This window comes from Phasianus colchicus, chromosome 35 (genome assembly GCF_987193195.1).
Source record: "Phasianus colchicus chromosome 35, bPhaCol1.hap1.1, whole genome shotgun sequence".
NCBI lineage: Eukaryota > Metazoa > Chordata > Aves > Galliformes > Phasianidae > Phasianus > Phasianus colchicus.
Window position 1 is genome coordinate 2,261,916 of NC_143470.1, and position 25,199 is coordinate 2,287,114.

At 56.9% G+C, this 25,199-nt stretch overlaps 1 protein-coding gene and 1 long non-coding RNA gene across 3 annotated transcripts in view; one reads left to right on the plus strand and one right to left on the minus strand.

Moving 5' to 3' along the window:
- Window positions 1-1,284: 1,284 nt before the first annotated feature.
- Window positions 1,285-25,199, plus strand: part of DHX16 (DEAH-box helicase 16) — a 32,565-nt gene continuing 8,650 nt past the window's right edge. The window contains exons 1-17 of the mRNA XM_090129073.1: window positions 1,285-1,526; window positions 2,159-2,382; window positions 4,062-4,215; window positions 6,987-7,043; window positions 7,487-7,741; window positions 8,670-8,894; window positions 9,783-9,971; window positions 11,098-11,208; window positions 12,754-12,869; window positions 14,416-14,626; window positions 15,573-15,671; window positions 15,850-16,002; window positions 17,938-18,078; window positions 19,406-19,568; window positions 21,764-21,882; window positions 22,705-22,772; window positions 24,110-24,272. Coding sequence (XP_089985199.1) covers window positions 1,323-1,526; window positions 2,159-2,382; window positions 4,062-4,215; window positions 6,987-7,043; window positions 7,487-7,741; window positions 8,670-8,894; window positions 9,783-9,971; window positions 11,098-11,208; window positions 12,754-12,869; window positions 14,416-14,626; window positions 15,573-15,671; window positions 15,850-16,002; window positions 17,938-18,078; window positions 19,406-19,568; window positions 21,764-21,882; window positions 22,705-22,772; window positions 24,110-24,272 — 2,652 coding nt within the window. The 5' untranslated portion in view covers window positions 1,285-1,322. The remainder of the gene's footprint in view (window positions 1,527-2,158; window positions 2,383-4,061; window positions 4,216-6,986; window positions 7,044-7,486; window positions 7,742-8,669; window positions 8,895-9,782; window positions 9,972-11,097; window positions 11,209-12,753; window positions 12,870-14,415; window positions 14,627-15,572; window positions 15,672-15,849; window positions 16,003-17,937; window positions 18,079-19,405; window positions 19,569-21,763; window positions 21,883-22,704; window positions 22,773-24,109; window positions 24,273-25,199) is intronic.
- LOC149913766 (uncharacterized) lies at window positions 17,297-18,868 on the minus strand. 2 transcript variants are annotated; one of them, XR_016461017.1, is made up of 3 exons: window positions 18,733-18,868; window positions 17,936-18,011; window positions 17,297-17,383 (listed from the first exon to the last, which is right to left on the minus strand). It is a non-coding gene; the product is annotated as an uncharacterized LOC149913766 (long non-coding RNA). The 2 variants fall into 2 exon arrangements; XR_016461018.1 differs by lacking the exon at window positions 18,733-18,868 and adding an exon at window positions 18,520-18,699.

Sequence of the window (25,199 nt, forward strand, 5' to 3'; positions counted from 1 at the left end):
GGTTTTTTTTTGGGGGGGGGGGTCCCCAGTGGGTTGTTGTGGGGTTGTCTATGGGGTTTTCTATGGGGTTTGGTGGTGCTGACCCCCATTGCAGTGGGGATCATTTTGGGGGGAGGGGGGGGTTGGGGAGGGGTTCCCTATTGGTTCCAATGGGATTTTTTTTGGGGGGGAGAAGGGGGGGCAGTGGGTTGTTGTGGGGTTTTCTATGGGGTTTTCTATGGCGTTTTCTATGGGGTTTTCAATGGGGTTTTGTGGTGCTGACCCCCATTTTATCTCCCTCCCTCCCCCCTTCCCCCCCCCACAGATGAATCCTGTCGCCGGTGACCTCGACTCACTGTGGGGGGGGGGCACAGAAAAGCAGATCCCACCCCACCCCCCCAACCCCCCCACCCTTCCCCCTGGGTGGGGGTTGACAACGGCGGACCCACAGAGCCCCCCCTCCCCACCCCAATGGACACAACCAGGACCGGGGGAGGGGAGGAGTTGGGGGGGGACACGACATTTTTACACTCCTTCCCCCCCCCCCCCAATGTTTTGTAGCTTTTTCTTTTTTTTAGCAGCAATTTTTATTTCCTTAATGGTTTTTTAGGTCCTAATGAAGGGCTTTTTATAGGGGAAGATGTCAGTATTTGGGGGAAGGGGGGTTGGGGGGGGGGTGGAACGATGCAGTATTAATTGGGGGGGGGGAGAGGGGGGCACGAAGGGGGTGGGAGGGCGGGGCTTCGCGCTGGTGGGGGGGGCACAAAGGGGGTGGGGGTGGGGGACAAAATGGCGGCAGAGGGCCGCGGCCTGCTTGCGTTGCTATGGAAACGGAGCCTGAGGCCTACTGGTGGCAGTGTGGAAATGAAGCCCGAGGCCTGTTCCCGTTGCCATGGTAACAAAGCCTGAGGCCTGCTCGTTACCACGGAAACAAAGCCTGCACCTTCTCCTGTCACCATGGAAACGCAGCCTAAGGCCTACTCCAGTCTCCATAGCAACACAGCCTGCGGCCTGCACCAGTCGCCATGGCAACGAAGCCTTCGGCCGGCTCCAGCCGCCCTACGGCAGTGCAAAGCGCCAATAAAACCCGAATTCCATTAAGAGCTCGGAGAGTGGCGATTCTTTTGCGAAAGAATGTTTTAATTTTTCACAAGGGCTTTCTTACGGGGTGGGGGTTGAGCGGCGCGGCATTACGGTTGGGCGGGGGGGGGCGGAAGTGCGGTTAAGAGAGGGCGGGGCTATGTGGGGAGAGCGCATGCGCAGAGCGGCGCGGCGCAGGAAACCGGAAATAGGATCGTAGAGGCGGCCGGAAGTGGGAACGTAGCGGCGCCGGAAGTGGGAATATGGCGGCCGCACTGGAGCGATGGGTGGCGGGGGAGCTGCAAGAGCTGCTGGGGATGAGCGGCCGCCACGTCCCTGCTTTCCTGGTAGCTCTGGCGCGGCGGAGCCGGAGCGTAGAGGAGCTGCTGGAGCGGCTGAGGGAGACGGAGGCGCTGCGGGTGGAGGAGCCGCGCGTCAGGGAGTTCGCGAGGGAGCTGTGGGGGAAGGTGTGTGAGCCAGGCTCCGGGGAGGGGGGAGGAGCTTCCGGTGGGAGGGCGGGACTTGGTGAAATGGGTTTCCGGTTTGGGTGTGTGGGGCTTCCGGTTTGAGTGAGTGGAGCTTCCGGTGGGAATGGGAGGAGATTGGGGGGCGGGGCTTATCGTGTGGTGGTGGGGGTTAAAGAGGGGAGGAGCTCGTATGATTGGTGGGGCGGCATGAGAGTCAGGGGCTGTGGCCTATAGGAAGACAGGCATGTTTCCTTGTTTGGGGGCGGGGCTCAGGGATGGGGCTTATCGGGTGGGGGTGGGGCTTAAAGAAGTGGCAGCTTCTATGATTGGCGGGGGGCGCATGACAGACAGAGGGCTTGGCCTATAGGAAGACCAACGTGGGTTCTATTGAGCGGGCGTGGCTTGGAGTGGGTCGTGGGCGTGGCTATGCTAATTTTTGGCGTGGCTTTCACCGGGGGCGGGGTTTCTCAATGAATGGGGCGGAGTGTGGGTTGGCTGCTGCCAATGAGGAATGATAACTGGGTCCCTGTCATCGATTGGCCATTAAAAGGTGGGGGTGTGGCCAAGAAAGAGGCGTGGCCAAAGAAAAAGGGGGCGTGTCCTAATGAAAGCCCCGCCCCTCTCCCCCCCAGGTACCCCGAGCCCCCCCCAAGGAACCCCCAGGACGGGCAGCTGAGAGGGCAGCATTGGAGCTGCAGCGTCGCAGTCAAGGTTACCGCCCCATAGAGAGCGACGATGAGGATGATGAGGGCAGGTCCGACCCCGTTCCCACCCCACAGCGTCGTCGCCGTCGCCATCTGCGCCGTCGCCGATCCGAATCGCCCGACAAGGACAGCCCTGAGCCGTCCCCGGCACCGTGAGTAGGGCTGGGCTTGGGGGAAACACGGAGATTGGGGTCAGGATGGGTCTTGGGGTTCTCTTGGGTTCCTCTTGGTTGTTGGGGTCCTCTTCGTTATTGGGGTTGTGTTGGGTTCCTTTTGGTTATTGGGGTCCTGTTGGCTTCCTCTCGGTTGTTGGGGTCCTCTTGATTATTGGAGTTCACTTGGGTTCTTCTTGGTTATTGGGGTTTTGTTGGGTTCCTCTTGGTTTTTGGGGTTGTGTTGGGTTCTTCTTGGTTATTGGGGTCCTCTTCATTATTGGGGTTCTCTTGGGTTCCTTTTGGTTATTGAGGTTCTCTTCATTATTGGGGTCCTGTTGGGTTCTTCTCGGTTGTTGAGGTCCTCTTCATTATTGGGGTTGTGTTGGGTTCCTTTTGGTTATTGGGGTCCTGTTGGCTTCCTCTCGGTTGTTGGGGTTCTCTTCATTATTGGAGTTCATTTGGGTTCTTCTTGGTTACTGGGGTCTTGTTGGGTTCCTCTTGGTTTTTGGGGTTGTGTTGGGTTCTTCTTGGTTGTTGGGGTCCTCTTCGTTATTGGGGTTCTCTTGGGTTCCTTTTGGTTATTGAGGTTCTCTTCATTATTGGGGTCTTGTTGGGTTCTTCTCGGTTGTTGAGGTCCTCTTCATTATTGGGGTTCTCTTGGGTTCTTCTTGGTTTTTTGGGATCCTGTTGGGTTCCTCTTGGTTGTTGGGGTCCTCTTCGTTATTGGGGTTGTGTTGGGTTCCTTTTGGTTATTGGGTTTGTGTTGGGTTCCTCTCGGTTGTTGGGTTCCTCTTCATTATTGGGGTTCTTCTTGGGTTCCTCTTGGTTTTTGGTGTTGTGTTGGGTTCCTGTTGGTTATTCAGATCCTCTTCGTTATTGGGGTTGTGTTGGGTTCCTTTTGGTTAATGGGGTCTTTTTGGGTTCTTCTCGCTTATAGTGTTCCGTTTCATTTCTGGGGTTCTTTTGGGTTCCTGATTACGGAGATTGTCTTCATTAATGGGGTTCTGTTGGCTTCCTCTTGGTTGTTAGGGTCGTATTGGGTTCCTCTTGGTATTTGGGTTTCTCTTCATTATTGGGGTTTTTCTGGGTTATTTGAACTCTCCTTTGGGTGTCGGGGTTTTCTTATTGGGTTCCTGTTGGGTTTCAGTAGGTTATTGGGTTCGTTTGGGGTTCTTTTGGGTTCTGGCAGCTCTTCTTTGGGTGTCAGGGTCCGGTTATTGGGGTTTTTTTTGGGTAATTGTTTTCCTTTTGGGAACCTTTCAGTTGGTTGTTGAGTTCTTTTGGGGTTCTTTTGGGGTTATTGGAGCCCTTCTTTGGGTGCCGGGGTCCGCTTAATGTGTTCCTGTTGGTTATTGGGTTCTTCTTGGATTTCTGTAGGTTGCTGTGTTCATTTGGGGTTCTTTTGGGGTTATTGGAGCTCTCTTTTGGGTTTTAGGGTCCGCTTATTGGGTTCTTTTGGGTAATTGGGTTCCTATTGGTTTGCTGCGGGTTGTTGGGTTTGGTTTGGGTTCTTTTGGGTTCTGGGAGCTCTTCTTTGGGTATCAAGGTCTGCTTATGGGGTTCTTTTAGTTTATTGGGTTCGATTTGGGTTTTTCTAGGTCGGTAGCTTTGTGTTGGCTTCTTTTGGGTCATCGGTGTCCCCCGTTTATTTTCAACACCCCAAAATATTTCCTCAGAGCTCCGGAACCCTCAGAAGAACCAGAAGCAGAATGGGAAGCATCGGAACGGGAGCGCCTTCGGGACCTGGAGGAACGTGATGCCTTTGCTGAACGTCTCCGCCGTCGCGACCGGGACCGCACGCGCAACGTCCTCACCCGCCCCGATGCCAAGGTCTTGGGGGGGGGGGGGGGGGTCAGGAGGAATTTGGGGTCCCTGGGTGGGATTGATGGGTCCCATTTGGGATTTAGGGGTTTGGGATTGGGATTGGGACTTCTGGATGGGATTTTGGGGTCTTTGGGTGGGATTTGAGGGCTTTGTTGGTGTTCTCAGATGGGATTTTGGGGTCCCAACTGGGATTTAGGGGTTTGGGATTGGGATTGGGTCTTCTGGAAGGGATTTAGGGGTCGCTGGGTGGGATTTGAGGGCTTTGTTGGTGTTCTCAGATGGGATTTAAGAGTCCTTGTATGGGATTTGAGGGTTTTGTGGTAGGGATTGGGTCTTCTGGATGGGATTTAGGGGTCCTTGGTGGGATTTGAGGGCTTTGTTGGTGTTCTGAGATGGGATTTTGGGGTCCCAACTGGGATTTAGGGGTTTGGGATTGGGATTGGGTCTTCTGGAAGGGATTTAGGGGTCGCTGGGTGGGATTTGAGGGCTTTGTTGGTGTTCTCAGATGGGATTTAAGAGTCCTTGTATGGGATTTGAGGGTTTTGTGGTAGGGATTGGGTCTTCTGGATGGGATTTAGGGGTCCTTGGTGGGATTTGAGGGCTTTGTTGGTGTTCTGAGATGGGATTTTGGGGTCCCAACTGGGATTTAGGGGTTTGGGATTGGGATTGGGTCTTCTGGAAGGGATTTAGGGGTCGCTGGGTGGGATTTGAGGGCTTTGTTGGTGTTCTCAGATGGGATTTAAGAGTCCTTGTATGGGATTTGAGGGTTTTGTGGTAGGGATTGGGTCTTCTGGATGGGATTTAGGGGTCCTTGGTGGGATTTGAGGGCTTTGTTGGTGTTCTGAGATGGGATTTTGGGGTCACAACTGGGATTTAGGGGTTTGGGATTGGGTCTTCTGGAAGGGATTTAGGGGTCTTTGGGTGGGATTTGAGGGCTTTGTTGGTGTTCTCAGATGGGATTTTGGGGTCCCAACTGGGATTTAGGGGTTTGTGGTTGGGATTGGGTCTTCTGGAAGGGATTTTGGGGTCTTTGGGTGGGATTTGAGGGCTTTGTTGGTGTTCTGAGATGGGATTTTGGGGTCCCAACTGGGATTTAGGGGTTTGGGATTGGGATTGGGTCTTCTGGAAGGGATTTGGGGGTCACTGGGTGGGATTTGAGGGCTTTGTTGGTGTTCTCAGATGGGATTTAAGAGTCCTTGTATGGGATTTGAGGGTTTTGTGGTAGGGATTGGGTCTTCTGGATGGGATTTAGGGGTCCTTGGGTGGGATTTGAGGGCTTTGTTGGTGTTCTGAGATGGGATTAAATGGTCCCAACTGGGATTTAGGGGTTTGGGATTGGGATTGGGTCTTCTGGATGGGATTTAGGGGTCCTTGGGTGGGATTTGAGGGCTTTGTTGGTGTTCTCAGATGGGATTTAAGAGTCCTTGTATGGGATTTGAGGGTTTTGTGGTAGGGATTGGGTCTTTTGGATGGGATTTAGGGGTCCTTGGGTGGGATTTGAGGGCTTTGTTGGTGTTCTTAGATGGGATTAAATGGTCCCAACTGGGATTTAGGGGTTTGGGATTGGGATTGGGTCTTCTGGAAGGGATTTGGGGGTCACTGGGTGGGATTTGAGGGCTTTGTTGGTGTTCTCAGATGGGATTTAAGAGTCCTTGTATGGGATTTGAGGGTTTTGTGGTAGGGATTGGGTCTTCTGGATGGGATTTAGGGGTCCTTGGGTGGGATTTGAGGGCTTTGTTGGTGTTCTTAGATGGGATTAAATGGTCCCAACTGGGATTTAGGGGTTTGGGATTGGGATTGGGTCTTCTGGAAGGGATTTGGGGGTCACTGGGTGGGATTTGAGGGCTTTGTTGGTGTTCTCAGATGGGATTTAAGAGTCCTTGTATGGGATTTGAGGGTTTTGTGGTAGGGATTGGGTCTTCTGGATGGGATTTAGGGGTCCTTGGGTGGGATTTGAGGGCTTTGTTGGTGTTCTTAGATGGGATTAAATGGTCCCAACTGGGATTTAGGGGTTTGGGATTGGGATTGGGTCTTCTGGAAGGGATTTGGGGGTCACTGGGTGGGATTTGAGGGCTTTGTTGGTGTTCTCAGATGGGATTTAAGAGTCCTTGTATGGGATTTGAGGGTTTTGTGGTAGGGATTGGGTCTTCTGGATGGGATTTAGGGGTCCTTGGGTGGGATTTGAGGGCTTTGTTGGTGTTCTTAGATGGGATTAAATGGTCCCAACTGGGATTTAGGGGTTTGGGATTGGGATTGGGTCTTCTGGAAGGGATTTGGGGGTCACTGGGTGGGATTTGAGGGCTTTGTTGGTGTTCTCAGATGGGATTTAAGAGTCCTTGTATGGGATTTGAGGGTTTTGTGGTAGGGATTGGGTCTTTTGGATGGGATTTTGGAGTCCTTGGGTGGGATTTGGGGTCCCTGAATTGTCCCAGGTGTTTCCTGGGTGAGATTGGGGTGGGGCTGGTGGTCCCTGGGTGGAAGTGGAGGTTCTTGACGCTCTCGTTGGTGTTCCCAGATGGGATTTCTGGGTCCCACATGTGATTTCTGGGTCTCAAATGGGATTTAGGGTTTTTATGTGGGGTTAGAATGGGATTTAAGGGTCACTGATTGGGACTGGGTGCTCTTGGATGGGATTTGTGGGTTCTTTCATTGGGACTGGGGATTCTGGGTGAGATTTTGGAATCCTGGATGGGACTTAGGGATGCTTGGATGGGATTTGGGGGTCTCTTGTTGGGATTTGGGGCCTCACCCTGTTTTCCTTCTTCCCCCATTCCCAGGCCTACGAAGAAGCCCAGAAACGCCTCAAAGTTGCTGAAGAAGACCAAAAAACCATGGTGAGCCCCCAGAACTATTCCCAGCAGCCAACCAAACCCCTCTAATCCTAAATTCTCTTCCAATGGATCCCCTAAAACCCTAAATGCATTTGATCTGTAGGTTCCCAAACTCCAACACCCAACCAAACCCCTCTAATCCTAAATCCTCTTCCACTGGATCCCCTAAAACCTTAAATCCACTCGATCTGTGGGTTCCCAAGCTCCAAGACCCAACCAAACCCCTCTAATCCTAAATTCTCTTCCACTGGATCCCCTAAAACCTTAAATCCACTCGATCTGTGGGTTCCCAAGCTCCAAGACCCAACCAAACCCCTCTAATCCTAAATCTTCTTCCAATGGATTCCCCTAAAACCCTAAATCCACCCAACCAAACCCCACTCATCCCAAATCCCACTCCTATATATCCCCCCCCAAACCCTGAATCCGTCCCAATCCGTCCTCAGGTTCCCGAGCTCCGAAAGAAATCCCGACGGGAATATTTGGCCAAAAGGGAACGGGACAAACTGGAGGAGCTGGAAGCAGAGATTGCTGATGAGGAATATCTTTTTGGGGAAGAAACCCTAACGAGTTCCGAGCGTCGGGAGCTGGAATACAAGCGGAGGGTGCGGGATTTGGCGCGGGAATACAAGAGGGCAGGAGAAAAGGAGAAGCTGGAGAAGAGCAATCGCTACTACATGCCTGAGGAGACACGGGATAAGGTGGGCAGGGAGGGACAGCGATGGGATTTGGGGGGTTGGGACTGAAAATCACAAATTTGTGGTGGTTTTGGGGGGTGTTGGGAATGAAAATCCCGATTATTCACCGGTTTGGGACTGAAAATCCCGGATATTTGGTGGTTTTGGGGGGTGTTGGGAATGAAAATCCCAACTATTCACTGGTTTGGGACTGAAAATCCTGGATATTTGGTGGTTTCGGGGGGTGTTGGGAATGAAAATCCCAACTACTTGCTGGTTTGGGACTGAGAATCCTGATGCATGCTGGTTTAGGACTGAAAATCCCAACTACTTGCTGGTTTTGGACTGAAAATCCTGCTGCATGGTGGTATTGGACTGAAAATCCCGTATGCTTGGTGGTTTCGGGGGGTGTTGGGAATGAAAATCCCAACTACGTGGTGGTTTGGGACTGAAAATCCCAAATACTCTCTGGTTTGGAACTGAAAATCCTGATGCATGCTGGTTTAGGACTGAAAATCCCAACTACTTGCTGGTTTGGGACTGAAAATTCCAAATACATGATGGTTTTGGGGGGGGTGTTGGGACTGAAAATCCCAACTACTCAGTGCTTTGGGACTGAAAATCCCCAATTTGGGATTGGGAACCCCATTTTGGAGTCTTTTGGCACTGAAAATCCCCAATTTGGGGCAATTTGGGGGTGATTTGGGGTCTTTGGGCATCAAAAATCCCCAATTTGGGGCAATTTTGGGGTGATTTGAGGTCTTTGGGCACCAAAAATCCCCAATTTGGGACAGTTTTGGAGTGATTTGAGGTCTTTTAGCACCAAAAATCCCCAATTTTGGGCAATTTTGGGGTGATTTGAGGTCTTTGGGCACCAAAAATCCCCATTTTTGTCCATTTCAAGCCCCGTTTTTGTCTCTTTTTCCCCTCATTTCCCTTTATTTCTATTTAGAAAATCCCAGAACGTGAGGATCCCAGTGCAGAAGAGGAACGTTTGGCCCCCAGGGATGAGCAAAGGAGATGGGAAGAGGAAAGGATGGGGGCTGCAGCTCTGCGTTTTGGGGCTCGTGATGCTGCCCAGCGCCGACCCCCCCCCGATTACGACTTCATCCTGGAGGAGGATGAGATGATTCAGTTTGTCAGCGCTGTGCAGATGAAAGGCACAGAACCTGAGAAGGTGGTTGGGGGGGGGGGGGAGGTTGGGGGGGCGTTGGAGTGGCCTGAGGGGTCGTGGGGGGGTGAAATGGGGGGATTTGGGGGGGAGTTGGGAGGGATAAAGGGGATTTTGAGGGGGCTGGGGGGGCAGAAATGGGGGATTTGTGGGGGGTTGGAGGGATAAAGGGGCTTTTGAGGGGGATGGAGGGGGTCCCAGGGTGTCCTCGGGGGGATAAAGGGGCATTTGAGGGGGTTGGGGGGGCTCTGAGGGGGCAGAAATGGGGATTTGGGGGGGTCGGGAGGGATAAAGGGGCTTTTGAGGGGATGGAGAGGGTTCTGGGGTGTCCTTGAGGGGAGAAAGTGGCATTTGAGGGGATTGGGGGGGCAGAAATGGGGGGTCTGGGGAGTCCTAGGAGGGATAAAGGGGCTTTTGAGGGGGTTGGGGGGGCTCTGGGGGGGCAGAAATGGGGATTTGGGGGGGTTGGGAGGGATAAAGGGGCTTTTGAGGGGGATAGAGGGGGTCCCAGGGTGTCCTTGGCGTGGGAAGGGGGCATTCGAGGGGGTTGGGGGGGGGGTCTGGGGGTCCGAAATGGGGGATTTGGGGGGTCCTGGGAGGGATAAAGGGGCTTTTGAGGGGGATGGGGGGGGTCTGGGGAGCAGAAATGGGGGATTTGGGGGAGGGTTGAGGGATAAAGGGGCTTTTGAGGGGGATGTGGGGGGGTCCCAAGGGGAATCTGGGGGGATTTGGAGATCTTGGGGGTCCTGAGAGGTATTTAGGGGTGAAAAATATGGGATTTGGGGGTCCTGGGAGATATTTGATGGCTCTAAATGTGGGATTTGGAGCTGTGGCTGGGGGTCCCAACCCCCATGGGTGAATTTTGGGGGGTCTCACATTGGATTTGGGACCCAGGAAGCCCCCGCCCCAGTGCCGGAATCGGAACGTCGTCGTCGTTCAGCTCAGGAGGTTCGTCGTTCCCTCCCCATTTTCCCCTATCGGGATGAATTGGTGGCTGCCATCAATCAGCATCAAATCCTGGTGATAGAAGGGGAAACTGGATCCGGGAAGACCACCCAGATCCCCCAGTATCTTCATGAGGAGGTGGGAATGGGGTGATGGGGGGGCTGGCGGTGCAAATAAAGGGGATGGAGGGCAATAGGGGATGGATTTGGGGGGGCTTGGGGGGGCTGAATGGGAGGTGGGGGGCAAATAAAGTGGATGGGGGCAATAGGGGATGGATTTGGGGGGGCTTGGGGGGGTTGAAGGGGAGGTGGGGGGCAAATAAAGGGGATGGAGGGCAATAGGGGATGGATTTGGGGGGGATTGAGGGGGTTAAAAGGGAGGTGGGGGGAAATAAAGGGGATTTGGGGGGAGATTGGAGGGATTGAGGGGGAGGTGGGGGCAAATAAAGGGGATGGGGGCAATAGGGGAGGAGATGGGAGGTAATGGGGGATTATGGGGGGCTGGGGGGGGGAGATAAAGGGGATGGAGGGCAATAGGGGATGGATTTGGGGGGGGTTGAGGGGGTTGAAGGGGAGGTGGGGGGCGAATAAAGGGGTTGGGGGCAATAGGGGATGGATTTGAGGAGGGTTGGGGGGTTTATGGGGGGCTGGGGGGGAAGATAAAGGGAATGGAGGGCAATAGGGGATGGATTTGGGGAGGGTTGGGGGGTTTATGGGGAGCTAGGGGGGGAGATAAAGGGGATGGAGGGCAATAGGGGATGGATTTGGGGGGGATTGAGGGGGTTGAAGGGGAGGTGGGGGCAAATAAAGGGGTTGGGGCGATAAGGGATGGATTTGGGGGGGATTGAGGGGGTTGAAGGGGAGGTGGGGGCAAATAAAGGGGCTGGGGGCAATAGGGGAAGGATTTGGGGGGAGGTGTGGGGGTTGAAAGGGAGGTGGGGGGCGAATAAAGGGGTTGGGGGGCAGTGGGAGGCAGTAGGGAAGGAGATGGGGGGGGTTTGGGGGGGCTGGGGGGCAAATAAAGGGCTGGGGGCAATAGGGGGTGGATTTGGGGGCGTTTGGGGAGGGGTTGATGGTGAGGTGGGAGGGCAAATAAAGGGATTGGGGTGGGGGAGTTTGGGGCATTCGGGAGGGGGGTACGGGGGCAGATAAAGGGCTTGGGGGGCATTAGGAGGGTGGGGGGGAGTGTGGGGGGGCCATAAGGGGGTTGGGGGGCAATAGGAGACCCCCCCCCAGCCATTTATTTGCCCCCCCCCCCCCCGCAGGGATACACGAGGCAGGGGATGAAGATTGGGATCACGCAGCCAAGGCGCGTGGCTGCCATGAGCGTGGCTGCGCGGGTGGCCGTGGAGATGGGCACCAAACTGGGCAACGAGGTGACAAAGCGGGGGGGTCGGGGGGTGGGGGGGGGTCAGGGGGGGTGTATGGGGTGGGGGGGGGTCAATGGGATGTTGGGGGGGAAGGGGGGGATTTGGGGGGAAGGGGGGATGTGGGATGTGGGGACATCGGGGGGACTTGGGGACACTGGGGGGCATTGGGGACGTGGGGGGGCCAGGGGGGGTCAGGGGGGTCAGGGGGGTGTATGGGGTTGTGGGGGGTCAGGGGGGGTGTATGGGGTGGGGGGGTCAATGGGATGTGGGAGGGAAGGGGGGGATGTGGGATATGGGGACATCAGGGGGACTTGGGGACACTGGGGGGCATTGGGGACGTGGGGGGGTCAGGGGGGGTCAGGGGGGTGTATGGGGTTGGGGGGGTCGGGGGGGTGTATGGGGTGTGGGGTGGTCAATGGGATGTTGGGGGGGAAGGGGGGGATTTGGGGGGAAGGGGGGATGTGGGATGTGGGGACATCGGGGGGACTTGGGGACACTGGGGGGCATTGGGGACGTGGGGGGGCCAGGGGGGGTCAGGGGGGTCAGGGGGGTGTATGGGGTTGTGGGGGGTCAGGGGGGGTGTATGGGGTGGGGGGGTCAATGGGATGTGGGAGGGAAGGGGGGGATGTGGGATATGGGGACATCAGGGGGACTTGGGGACACTGGGGGGCATTGGGGACGTGGGGGGGTCAGGGGGGGTCAGGGGGGTGTATGGGGTTGGGGGGGTCGGGGGGGTGTATGGGGTGTGGGGTGGTCAATGGGATGTGGGGGGGAAGGGGGGGATTTGGGGGGAAGGGGGGATGTGGGATGTGGGGACATCGGGGGGACTTGGGGACACTGGGGGGCATTGGGGACGTGGGGGGGTCAGGGGGGGTCGGGGGGGTGTATGGGGTGTGGGGTGGTCAATGGGATGTGGGGGGGAAGGGGGGATTTGGGGGTAAGAGGGGATATGGGGGGTATTGGGATATGGGTACATCGGGGGGACTTGGGGACATTGGGGACATCAGGGGGATGTGGGGACATGGTGGGTGAGGGGGGGGTGGGGGGTGTATGGGGTGGGGGGGGTCACTGGGATGTGGGGGTAAGGGGGGATGTGGGGACACTGGGGGACATGGGGACAGTGGGGGACATTGGGACATGGGGACACTGGGGGACATGGGGACATTGGGGACATTGGGAACACTGGGGGTCAATGGGACATGGGGACATTGAGGGACATGGGGACACTGGGGACACTGGGGGACATGGGGACATTGGGGGACAATGGGACATGGGGACGTGGGGGGGATGTGGGGACATCAGAGGACATTGGGATTTGGGGACATCAGGGGGATACGGGGACATGGGGGGGACGTGGGGACACCAGGACATGGGGACACAGGGGGTCAATGGGACACTGGGGGACACTGGGGGGATATGGGGACATGGAGAGATCAATGGGACGTGAGGACATCAGGGGGGACGTGGGGCTGTACGGTGACCACGGGGACGTGGCGGGGACATTTGGGGACGCCGTGTGACACGTTGGGGACATTTGGGGACCCCCCCCAGGTGGGGTACAGCATCCGCTTTGAGGACTGCACGTCGGAGCGCACGGTGCTGAAGTACATGACGGATGGGATGCTGCTGAGGGAGTTCCTCACAGAGCCCGACCTCGCATCGTACAGGTGGCCCTGGGGACACTGGGGACATCGGGGGGATCGGGGGTGTTGGGGACATTGGGGGCGTTGGGGACGGTGAGGTCATTGGGGACAATGGGGGCACTGGGGACAATGGGGGCATTGGGGTCGTTGAGGACGTTGGGGGCAGTGGGGATATTGGGGTCGTTGAGGATGTTGGGGTTGTTGAGGATGTTGGGGACAATGGGGTCACTGGGGACATTGGGGGCGTTGGGGACAATGGAGGCATTGGGGTCGTTGAGGACATTGGGGGCAGTGGGGATATTGGGGTCGTTGAGGATGTTGGGGACAGTGGGGACACTGGGAGCATTGGGGACAATGGGGACATTGGGGGTGTTGGGGACATTGGGAGCGTTGGGGACAATGGGGACTGGGGTCATTGAGGATGTTGGGGTTGCTGAGGATGTTGGGGTCGTTGGGGTCAATGGGGCGTTGGGGACAATGGGGTCATTGGGGGCATTGGGGACATTGGGGGCAGTGGGGATATTGGGGGAGTTGGGGACAATGGGGACATTGGGGTCATTGAGGATGTTGGGGTTGTTGAGGATGTTGGGGACAATGGGGACATTGGGAGCGTTGGGGACAATTGGGGTCAATGGGGACAATGGGGACATTGGGGGCACTGGGGGCATTGTGGATGTTGGGACAGTGGGGTCAGCGGGGTCACTGGGGGCAGTGGGGACAATGGGGACATTGGGGTCATTGGGGACATTGGGGACATGAGGGGTTGGAGGATGTTGGGGATTTCCCCATGTCCATCTTCATGTCCCCACATCCCAATGTCCACATGTCCCCATGTCCCCAAATCCAACCCAACGTCCCCAAATCCAACTCAACGTCCCCAAATCCACCTCAATGTCCCCAAATCCACCCCAACGTCCCCAAATCCATCTGTGTCCCCAAATCCACCTCAACATCCCCAAATCCAACTCAACGTCCCCAAACCCATCCCAATGTCCCCAAATGCACCTCAGCGTCCCCAAATCCACCTCAACATCCCCAAATCCACCTCAACGTCCCCAAACCCAACCCAATGTTCCAAAATCCACCTCAACGTCCCCAAATCCACCTCAACGTCCCCAAATCCACCTCATTGTCCCCAAACCCATCCCGATGTCCCCAAATCCAACTCAACGTCCTCAAACCCATCTCAGTGTCCCCAAATCCATCCCATTGTCCCCAAATCCAACTCAACGTCCCCAAACTCAACTCAACATCCCCAAACTCAACTCAAGGTCCCCAAATCCATCTCAACATCCCCAAATCAATCTCAGTGTCCCCAAACCCATCCCAACGTCCCCAAATCCACCTCAACGTCCCCAAATCCATCTCAACATCCCCAAACCCACCCCAATGTCCCCAAATCCATCTCAACATCCCCCAATCCACCCCAATGTCCCCAAACCCATCTCAACATCCCCCAATCCACCCCAATGTCCCCAAATCCACCTCGACGTCCCCAAACTCAACTCAACATCCCCAAATCCACCCCAACGTCCCCAAACCCACCCCAACGTCCCCAAATCCCCCCCAGTGTCATCATGGTGGACGAAGCCCACGAGCGCACGCTGCACACGGATGTCCTGTTTGGGCTGGTGAAGGACATCGCTCGGTTCCGGCCCGAGCTGAAGGTTCTGGTGGCTTCGGCCACTTTGGACACCCAAAGGTTCTCCACCTTCTTCGACGACGCTCCCGTCTTCCGCATCCCTGGGCGTCGCTTCCCTGTAGATATCTACTACACCAAGGTGGGGGATCTCGGGGTCTTGGGGGGTCTTGGGGTCTTGGGGATCTTGGGGATGTTGGGGTCTTGGGGACGTTGGGGTCTTGGGGGTGTTGGAGGATGTTGGGGTCTTGGGGACTTTGGGGTCTTGGGAACGTTGGGGTCTTGGGGACGTTGGGGACGTTGGGGTCTTGGGGATCTTGGTGTCTTGGGGATTTGGGGGTTTTGGGGGTCTTGGGGATGTTGGGGTCTTGGGGGGATTGGAGGATGTTGGGGTCTTGGGAACTTTGGGGTCTTGGGGACGTTGGGGTCTTGGAGGACATTGGGGTCTTGGGGACGTTGGGGTCTTGGGGGGTCTTGGAGGATGTTGGGGTCTTGGGGACTTCGGGGTCTTGGAGGATGTTGGGGTCTTGGGGGTCTTGGAGGATGTTGGGGTGTTGGGGACTTTGGGGTCTTGGGGATCTTGGGGACATTGGGGTCTTGGGGACTTTGAGGTATTGGGCGTCTTGGAGGACATTGGGGTCTTGGGGACATTGGGGTCTTGGGGATCTTGGAGATGTTGGGGCCTTGGGGATCTTGGGGTCTTGGGGACATTGGGGTCTTGGGGACTTTGGGGTCTTGGGTTGGGGAATTTGAGGTATTAGGGAGTCTTGGAGGATATAGAGATGTGGGAGGATGGGAGGATATGGGGGATATGGGGACATGTGGGGATGGAGATGTGAGGGGATATGGGGGATATGGGGGAATATGGGGACATGGCAGGATATGGGATGTTGGGGTATAAGGGGATATGGGGGGATATGGGGGGATATGGGGGGATATGGGGGGATATGGGGACATGGCAGGATATGAGGATATGGAGATATGGGAGGATGGGGAAATATGGGGGGGATACGGGGACGTGTGGATTTGCTCTCTGATGTCCCCTCCCCACATCTCCCCCACCCCCCGTCTCCCCCCCCCAAAACCAGGCACCCGAGGCCGACTACCTGGAGGCGTGTGTGGTGTCAGTGCTGCAGATCCACGTCACGCAGCCCCCGGGGGACATCCTGGTCTTCCTCACTGGCCAGGTGGGCTTCCTCCCCCCTCCCCCCCCCTTCCCCTTCCCTCCCCCCTACGACCCCCTAAACCCCCCCACTGTCCCCCCCCCCCCACCTCTCACCTCCCTGCTGTCCCCACATCCGTGGGGTGTCGCCATCCATCTGATGTCCCCCCCTTATGCAGTTCTTGACCTCCCCCCCCAAATAGGAGGAGATTGAGGCGTGTGTGGAGCTGCTGCAGGAGCGCTGCCGCCGCCTGGGCTCCAAGATGGCGGAGCTGCTGGTGCTGCCCATTTATGCCAACCTCCCTTCTGACATGCAGGCTCGGATCTTTGAGCCCACGCCGCCCGGAGCCCGCAAAGTGAGCGTTGCCCCTTTAAGAGAAAGGTTGGGGTCTCTTTAAGTCAGATTGTGGGCCCACCTCACTGAGAGTGTGTTGCCCCTTTAAGAAAGCGAGCCCTCCCCCCCCCCCAAAAAAAACCCGACAAACATTGCCCCTTTAAGAGGGGGTGTGGCTTGGTGAGGAGGTGTTGCCCTTTTAAGAATGTGAGCCCACCCCCCCACTCCCCCCCCCCAAAAAAAACCCCACAAACATTGCCCCTTTAAGAAAGGGGGGTGTGTGGCATGGAGATGGGTGTTACCCCCTTAAGAGAAAATGTGGGTCCATCTCAGAGAAAATGCATTGCCTTTTTAAGGGAAGGGGTGTGACATAGAGAGTAGTATGGCCCCTTTAAGAGAGTGTATGGGCCCACCCCAGAAGAATGCATTGCCCCTTTAAGGGAGGGGGAGTGTGGCACGGATGGGGTATTGCCCCTTTAAGAGAAGATGTGGGCCCATCCCACAAAACCATTGCCCCTTTAAGGGAATGGGTGTGTGGCACAGAGGGGGTGTTGCCCTTTTAAGAGAAGATGTGGGCCCACATTACGGATAATGCATTGCCCCTTTAAGGGAAAAGGGTGTGACATAGGGAGGGGTGTGGTCCCTTAAAGAGAGAGCATGAGCCCACCCCACAAAAAGTACATTGTCCCTTTAAGAAGGAGGGGGTGTGCGGCATGGGGAGGGATCTTGCCCCTTTAAGAGAAGTTGTGGGCCCACCCCAAAAGAACGCATTGCCCCTTTGAGGGAGTTGGTATCCTGGGGAGAGGTGTTGCCCCTTTAAGAGAAGGTGTGGGCCAACCCCACAGAAAATGCATTGCCCCTTTAAGGGAGGAGGTGTGGCACAGGCAGGGGTGCAGCTCCTTTAAAAGATAGTGTGGGCCCAGCCCACAAAGAGTGTGTTGCTCCTTTATTGGAGAGGGATTTGACATGGGGAAGGATGTTGCCTGTTTAAGAAAGAGTGTGGCCTCAACCAATAACAAAAACAAGAAAAAAATGCATTGCCCTTTTAAGAGAGGGGATGTGGAATGAGGAGTGCTGTTGCCCCTTTAAGAGAATGAGTGGGCCCACCTTCATAGAAACTGCATTGCCCTTTTAAGGGAGTGCAGCACGGGGAGGCGTGTTTTCAGAAATGGCGAGGAAGTGGGCGTGGTTTTATTCAGGCGCGTCCCGGAAGTGGGCGGTGCTTCTCGGGGATGCGTCCCTCCGGAAGTGGGCATGGTTAAACGGGCTGTAAACCGGAAGTGGGCGTGGCTTAGTGATGTGCAGGCTGGAAGTTGGTGTGGCTTTTCTCCAGGCGCATCCCCGGGTGGGAGTGGGCGTGGCTTGTCGATGTATTGACCCGGAAGTGGACTTGCCTTGACGAGCTGTAAAACCGGAAGTGGGCGGGGCTTAGCGAGGCCCGCCACGTGATTGGGTGTGGCCTATCAGTGCCTGTCCTGGGAAAATTGGGTGAGGCTTAAGGAGGCGTGGGCGCCACAGAAGTGGGCGAGGCTTAATAAGGTGTGACCCCCGGAAGTGGGCGTGGCTTAACGAGACGTTGATCCCGGAAGTGGGCGTGGCTTTACGAGGCGTGGTCTCCCACCGGAAGTGGGCGTGGCTTAACGAGGTGTGATTCCGGAAGTGGGCGTAGTTTAGTGAGAAATGGACCGCCCCGGAAGTGGGCGAGGCTTAATGAGGCGTATTCTCCCACCGGAAGTGGGCGTGGCTCAATGAGTTGTGACACCCGGAAGTGGGCGTGGCTTAATTAGACGTGACCCCTCTCGAAATGGGCGTGGCTTAATGAGGCGTGGACCCCCCCCCACAGAAAGTGGGCATGACTTAATTAGGCATGATCCCCCTCAAAGTGGACATGACTTAATAAGTCGTGACCCCCCCCCCCCCGGAAGTGGGCGTGGCTCATTGCTCCCCCCCCCTACAGGTGGTGGTGGCCACGAACATCGCGGAGACGTCGCTGACCATCGATGGCATCGTTTACGTTTTGGACCCCGGGTTCTGTAAGCAGAAGAGTTACAGCGCCAGAACCGGCATGGAGTCCCTCATCGTCACCCCCTGCTCCAGGGTAACAGCGCCCCCCTCTCACAGACCTCCACGCCGCCCCATGCGCCCGTAAACCCAGAAAACCACCCCAGAGCCCCACAAGAACCCCATAACCACATTATCCCATAAGCACCTCATTGCCCCATAAGCACCTCATTACCCCATATTCACCCTGTAACTCCATAATCCTATAATCACCCCATCAGCCAATCAGCGCACAGCTCACCTCACACCCCATCGCCATCCCATAATATATAGCCATCCCACAATACCCCCCCCAGCAGCCCTCAGCCAATCAGAGTGCAGCTCGCCTCACACCCCACCGCCATCCCATAATATGCCCCCCTGCAGCCCTCAGCCAATCAGCACGCAGCTCGCCTCACGCCCCCATCGCCATCCCATAATATATAGCCATCCCATAATATCTCTCCTGCAGCCCTCAGCCAATCAGCGCGCAGCTCACCCCCATCGCCATCCCATAATTTCCCCCTGCTCCCCTCAGCCAATCAGTGCGCAGCTCGCCTCACACCCCACCGCCATCCCATAATATCCCCCCCCTGCAAGTCTTCAGCCAATCAGCGCACAGCTTGCCTCACACCCCACCGCCATCCCATAATATATAGCCATCCCATAATACGCCCCCCAGAAGGCCTCAGCCAATCAGCGCGCAGCTTACCTCACACGCCACCGCCATCCCATAATATCCCCCCCTGCAGCCTTCAGCCAATCAGCACGCAGCTCGCCTCACACCCCACCGCCATCCCATAATATGCCCCCCTGCAGCCCTCAGCCAATCAGCACGCAGCTCGCCTCACGCCCCCATCGCCATCCCAGAATATATAGCCATCCCATAATATCTCTCCTGCAGCCCTCAGCCAATCAGCGCGCAGCTCACCCCCATCGCCATCCCATAATTTCCCCCTGCTCCCCTCAGCCAATCAGAGCGCAGCTCGCCTCACACCCCACCGCCATCCCATAATATCCCCCCCTGCAAGTCTTCAGCCAATCAGCGCACAGCTCGCCTCACACCCCATCGCCATCCCATAATATATAGCCATCCCATAATACGCCCCCCAGAAGGCCTCAGCCAATCAGCGCGCAGCTTACCTCACACGCCACCGCCATCCCATAATATCCCCCCCTGCAGCCCTCAGCCAATCAGCACGCAGCTCACCTCACACCCCACCGCCATCCCATAATATCCCCCCCTGCAAGCCTCAACCAATCAGCACGCAGCTCACCTCACACCCCCGTCGCCATCCCGTAATCCCCTCCCCCCCAGAAGGCCTCAGCCAATCAGCGCGCGGCTCCCCTCACGCCCCGCCTCCATCCCATCGTACCCCTGGCAGGCCTCAGCCAATCAGCGCGCAGGGCGGGCCGGCCGCGTGGCCCCTGGGAAATGTTTCCGCCTTTACACGGCCTGGGCTTTCCAACACGAACTGGAGGAAACGGCCGTGCCCGAAATCCAGCGCGCCGACCTGGGCTGCCTCGTGCTGCTGCTCAAGAGCCTGGGTGAGGGGGGGGCACGGGGGCACTGCGGGACTTATGGGGCGTTATGGGATCGTTATGGGACCTATAGGGGCACTATGGGACCTATGGGGGCATTGTTATGGGACCTATGGGGGCATTATGGGATCATTATGGGACCTATGGGGGCATTATGGGACCTATGGGGGCATTATGGGATCATTATGGGACCTATAGGGGCATTATGGGACCTATGGGGGCATTATGGGATCGTTATGGGACCTATGGGGGCATTATGGGACCTATGGGGGCATTATGGGATCGTTATGGGACCTATGGGGGCATTATGGGATCGTTATGGGATCTATAGGGGCAGTGTGGGACCTACAGGGGCACTATGGGACCTATGGGGGCACTATGGGATCGTTATGGGATCTATAGGGGCAGTGTGGGGCCTGTAGGGGCACTATGGGACCTATAGGGGCACTGCAGGACCTATGGGGGCATTATGGGACCATTATGGGACTTATAGGGGCACTATGGGAGCTATGGGGGAAGTGTGAGACCATTATGGGATGTATAGGTGCCATTGGGTGCCATTGGGTTCCACTGGATTCCTTTGGGTGCCACTGGGTTCCCTTGGAGTTCCATTGGGTGCCATTGGGTTCCCTTGGAGTTCCATTGGGTTCCACTGGGTTCCACTAGGTTCCATTGGGTTCCACTGGGTTCCATTGGGTTCCATTGGAGTTCCATTGGGTTCCATTGGGTTCCATTGGAGTTCCATTGGGTTCCACTGGGTGCCATTGGGTTCCACTGGGTGCCATTGGGTGCCATTGGGTTCCACTGGGTTCCTTTGGGTGCCATTGGGTTCCCTTGGAGTTCCATTGGGTGCCATTGGGTTCCCTTGGAGTTCCATTGGGTTCCACTGGGTTCCACTGGGTTCCATTGGGTTCCACTGGGTTCCATTGGGTTCCATTGGAGTTCCATTGGGTTCCATTGGGTTCCATTGGAGTTCCATTGGGTTCCACTGGGTGCCATTGGGTTCCACTGGGTTCCATTGGGTGCCATTGGGTTCCATTGGAGTTCCACTGGGTTTCATTGGGTTCCACTGGGTTCCATTGGGTTCCATTGGAGTTCCATTGGGTTCCATTGGGTTCCATTGGAGTTCCATTGGGTTCCACTGGGTGCCATTGGGTTCCACTGGGTTCCATTAAGTTCCATTGGGTTCCATTGGAGTTCCATTGGGTTCCATTGGGTGCCATTGGGTTCCACTGGGTTCCACTGGGTTCCATTAAGTTCCATTGGGTGCCATTGGGTTCCATTGGAGTTCCATTGGGTTCCATTGGGTGCCATTGGGTTCCACTGGGTTCCACTGGGTTCCATTAAGTTCCATTGGGTGCCATTGGGTTCCATTGGAGTTCCATTGGGTTCCATTGGGTTCCACTGGGTTCCACTGGGTTCCATTGGTTTCCATTGGGTGCCATTGGGTTCCATTGGAGTTCCATTGGGTTCCATTGGGTTCCACTGGGTTCCACTGGGTTCCATTGGGTTCCATTGGAGTTCCATTGGGTTCCATTGGGTTCCACTGGGTTCCATTAGGTTCCATTGGTTTCCATTGGGTTCCATTAAGTTCCATTGGGTGCCATTGGGTGCCATTGGGTGCCATTGAGTGGCATTGGTTTCCATTGGGTGCCATTGGTTTCCATTGGTTTCCGTTGGGTTCCCCTGGGTGCCATTGGGTGCCATTGGGTTCCATTGAGTTCCATTGAGTTCCATTGAGTTCCATTGAGTTCCATTGGAGTTCCATTGGAGTTCCATTGGAGTTCCATTGGGTTCCATTGAGTGCCATTGGTTTCCACTGGGTTCCATTGGGTTCCACTGGGTTCCATTGGAGTTCCATTGGTTTCCATTGGGTGCCATTGGGTTCCACTGGGTTCCATTGGAGTGCCATTGGGTTCCATTGGAGTTCCATTGGGTTCCATTGGGTTCCATTGGGTGCCATTGAGTTCCATTGGAGTTCCATTGGGTTCCATTGGGTTCCATTAGGTTCCATTGGTTTCCATTGTGTTCCATTAGGTTCCATTGGTTTCCATTGGCTGCCATTGGGTGCCATTGAGTGGCATTGGTTTCCATTGGGTGCCATTGGGTTCCATTGGCTGCCATTGGCTGCCATTGTCTTCCATTGGGTTCCTTTGGGTGTTCCATTGGGTGACACTGGGTGACACTGGGTGCCCCCGCAGGCATCAATGACCTCATCCACTTCGACTTCCTGGACCCCCCACCCCACGAGGCTCTGCTGTTGGCACTGGAGCAGCTCTACGCCCTCGGGGCCCTCAACCACCTCGGGGAGCTCACCACGGTACTGGGAGCACTGGGACGGACTGGGGTGGGATCGGGGTGGGACTGGGAAGGACTGGGATGGAACTGGGATAGGACTGGAAGGACTGGGGTGGGACTGGGGTGGGACTGGGATGGGACTGGGAGGGATTAGGAGGGACTGGGGTGGAACTGGGATGGGATTGGGGTGGGACTGGGAGGGACTGGGGTTGACTGGGGTGGGACTGGGATGGGATTGGGATGGGACTGGGAGGGACTGGGAGGACTGGGCGGGACTGGGAGTACTGGAATGGGACTGGGATGGGGCTGGGGTGGAACTGGGAGGGACTGGGAGCACTGCAATGGAACTGGGAGGGACTGGGAGCACTGGGAGGGGAGGCTGGGAGGAACTGGGAGAGCTGGAATGGAACTGGGAGGGACTGGGGTGGAACTGGGAGGGACTGGGAGGACTGGGATGGAAGTGGGAGGGACTGGGAGCACTGGGAGGGGGTGCTGGGAAGAACTGGGAGAGCTGGAATGGAACTGGGATGGGACTGGGAGGGACTGGGAGCACTGCAATGGAACTGGGAGGGACTGGGAGCACTGGGAGGGGAGTCTGGGAGGGACTGGGTGAGCTGGGATGAAACTGGGAGGGACTGGGATGGGACTGGGGTGGAAATGGGAGTGCTGGGATGGCACTGGGAGCACTGGGATGGGACTGGGATGGCACTGGGCTGTTACTGGGGGCACTGGGATGGGACTGGGAGCACTGGGCTGGTTGATAGTGGTTCATACTGGATGATACTGGTTGATACTGGTTGGTACTGGTTGATACTGGTTCATACTGGTTCATACTGGTCCCCAGCTGGGCCGGCGCATGGCGGAGCTGCCGGTGGAACCCATGTTGGCCAAAATGATCCTCGCGTCCGAGCAGTGCGTCACCACTGTCACCTATGGGTGTCACCTATGGGTGCCCCAGTCCCTATGGGTGTCCCCATTGTCCCCTATGGGTGCCCCAGTCCCTATGGGTGTCCCCTATGGGTGTCCCCTATAGGTGTCCCAATTCCTATGGTGTCACCTATGGGTGTCCACTATGGGTGTCCCCTGTGGGTGCCCCAATCCCTATGGGTGTCCCCTATGGGTGTCCCCTTTGTGTCCCCTCTGGGTGTCCCCATTGTCCCCTATGGGTGTTCCCATCCTTATGGGTGTCCCTATCCCTATGGGTGTCCCCTTGGGTGTCCCCATTGTTCCCTATGGGTGTCCCCATCCCTATGGGTGTCCCCATCCTTACGGGTGCCCCCATCCCTACGGGTGCCCCCTATGGATGTCCCCATTGTCCCCTATGGGTGTCCCCTTTGTGTCCCCTTTGTGTCCCCTATGGGTGTCCCCATTGTCCCCTATTGGTGTCCCCATCCCTATGGGTGTCCCCATTGTCCCCTGTGGGTGTCCCCTATGGGTGTCCCCATTGTTCCCTATGAGTATCCTCATCCCTATGGGTGTCCCCTATGGGTGTCCCATCTGTGTCCCCTTTGTGTCCCCTATGGGTGTCCCCATTGTCCCCTCTGGGTGTCCCCATTGTCCCCTATGGGTGTCCCCTTTGTGTCCCTTTGGGTGTCCCCATTGTCCCCTATTGGTGTCCCCATCCTTATGAGTGCCCCCATCCCTATGGGTGTCCCCTATGGGTGTCCCCTATGCGTGTCCCCTCTGGGTATCCCTACTGTCCCCTCTGGGTGTCCCCATTGTCCCCTATGGGTGTCCCCTATGGGTGTCCCCTTTGTGTCCCCTTGGGTGTCCCAATTGTCCCCTATTGGTGTCCCCATCCCTATGGGTGTCCCCATTGTCCCCTGTGGGTGTCCCCTATGGGTGTCCCGTCTGTGTCCCCTTTGTGTCCCCTGTGGTTGTCACCATTGTCCCCTGTGGGTGTCCCCTTTGTGTCCCCTCTGGGTGTCCCCATTGTCCCCTATGGGGGTCCCCATCCCTCTGGGTGTCTCCTCTGGGCGTCCCCATTGTCCCCTATGAGTATCCTCATCCCTATGGGTGTCCCCTATGGGTGTCCCCTATGGGTGTCCCCTTTGTGTCCCCTTGGGTGTCCCCATTGTCCCCTATTGGTGTCCCCATCCCTATGGGTGTCTCCTATGGGTGTCCCCATTGTCCCCTCTGGGTGTCCCCTATGGGTGTCCACTTTGTGTCTCCTCTGGGCGTCCCCATTGTCCCCTATGGGTGTCCCCTTTGTGTCCCCCCCCCTCACATCACCAACCCCCCCCCCCCAGGTACGGCTGCACAGAGGAGGTGCTGACGGTGGCCGCCATGCTGTCAGTGAACAACGCCGTGTTTTACCGGCCCAAAGATCGGGTGCTGCACGCAGACAGCGCCCGCCTGGGCTTCTACATCCCGGGGGGGGACCACCTGGTGCTGCTCAACGTCTACAACCAGGTGGGGGGGGGGGGGGGCAGATGGGAGCTGGTGCTGCTCAGTGTGGGGCTATTTGGGGGGTGGGAGCTCCTGGTGCTGCTCAGTGTGGGGGTATTTGGGGGGGGGGTTGGACCAGGTGATGCTGCTCTATATGGGGATATTTGGGGGGGGGGGGAGCTCCTGGTGCTGCTCAGTGTGGGGGTATTTGGGGGGGGGTCACCTGGTGCTGCTCAACGTCTACAACCAGGTGGGGGGGGGGCAGATGGGAGCTCCTGGTGCTGCTCAGTGTGGGGGTATTTGGGGGGGGGGAGCTCCTGGTGCTGCTCAGTGTGGGGGTATTTGGGGGGGGGGGGTTGGACCAGGTGATGCTGCTCTATATGGGGACATTTGGGGGGGGTGGGAGCTCCTGGTGCTGCTCAATGTGGGGATATTTGGGGGGGGGGGGGCCACCTGGTGCTGCTCAACGTCTACAACCAGGTGGGGGGGGGCAGATGGGAGCTTCTGGTGCTGCTCAGTGTGGGGGTATTTGGGGGGGGGGGGTTGGACCAGGTGGTGCTGCTCTATATGGGGACATTTGGGGGGGGTGGGAGCTCCTGGTGCTGCTCAGTGTGGGGGTACTTGGGGGGGGGGGGGGTTGGATCAGGTGATGCTGCTCTATATGGGGACATTTGGGGGGGGTGGGAGCTCCTGGTGCTGCTCAGTGTGGGGGTATTTGGGGGGGGGGGTTGGACCAGGTGATGCTGCTCTATATGGGGATATTTGGGGGGGGTGGGAGCTCCTGGTGCTGCTCAATGTGGGGGTATTTGGGGGGGGGGCGGGACACCTGGTGCTGCTCAATGTGGGGGTATTTGGGGGGGGGGTCACCTGGTGCTGCTCAACGTCTACAACCAGGTGGGGGGGGGGCAGATGGGAGCTCCTGGTGCTGCTCAGTATGGGGGTATTTGGGGG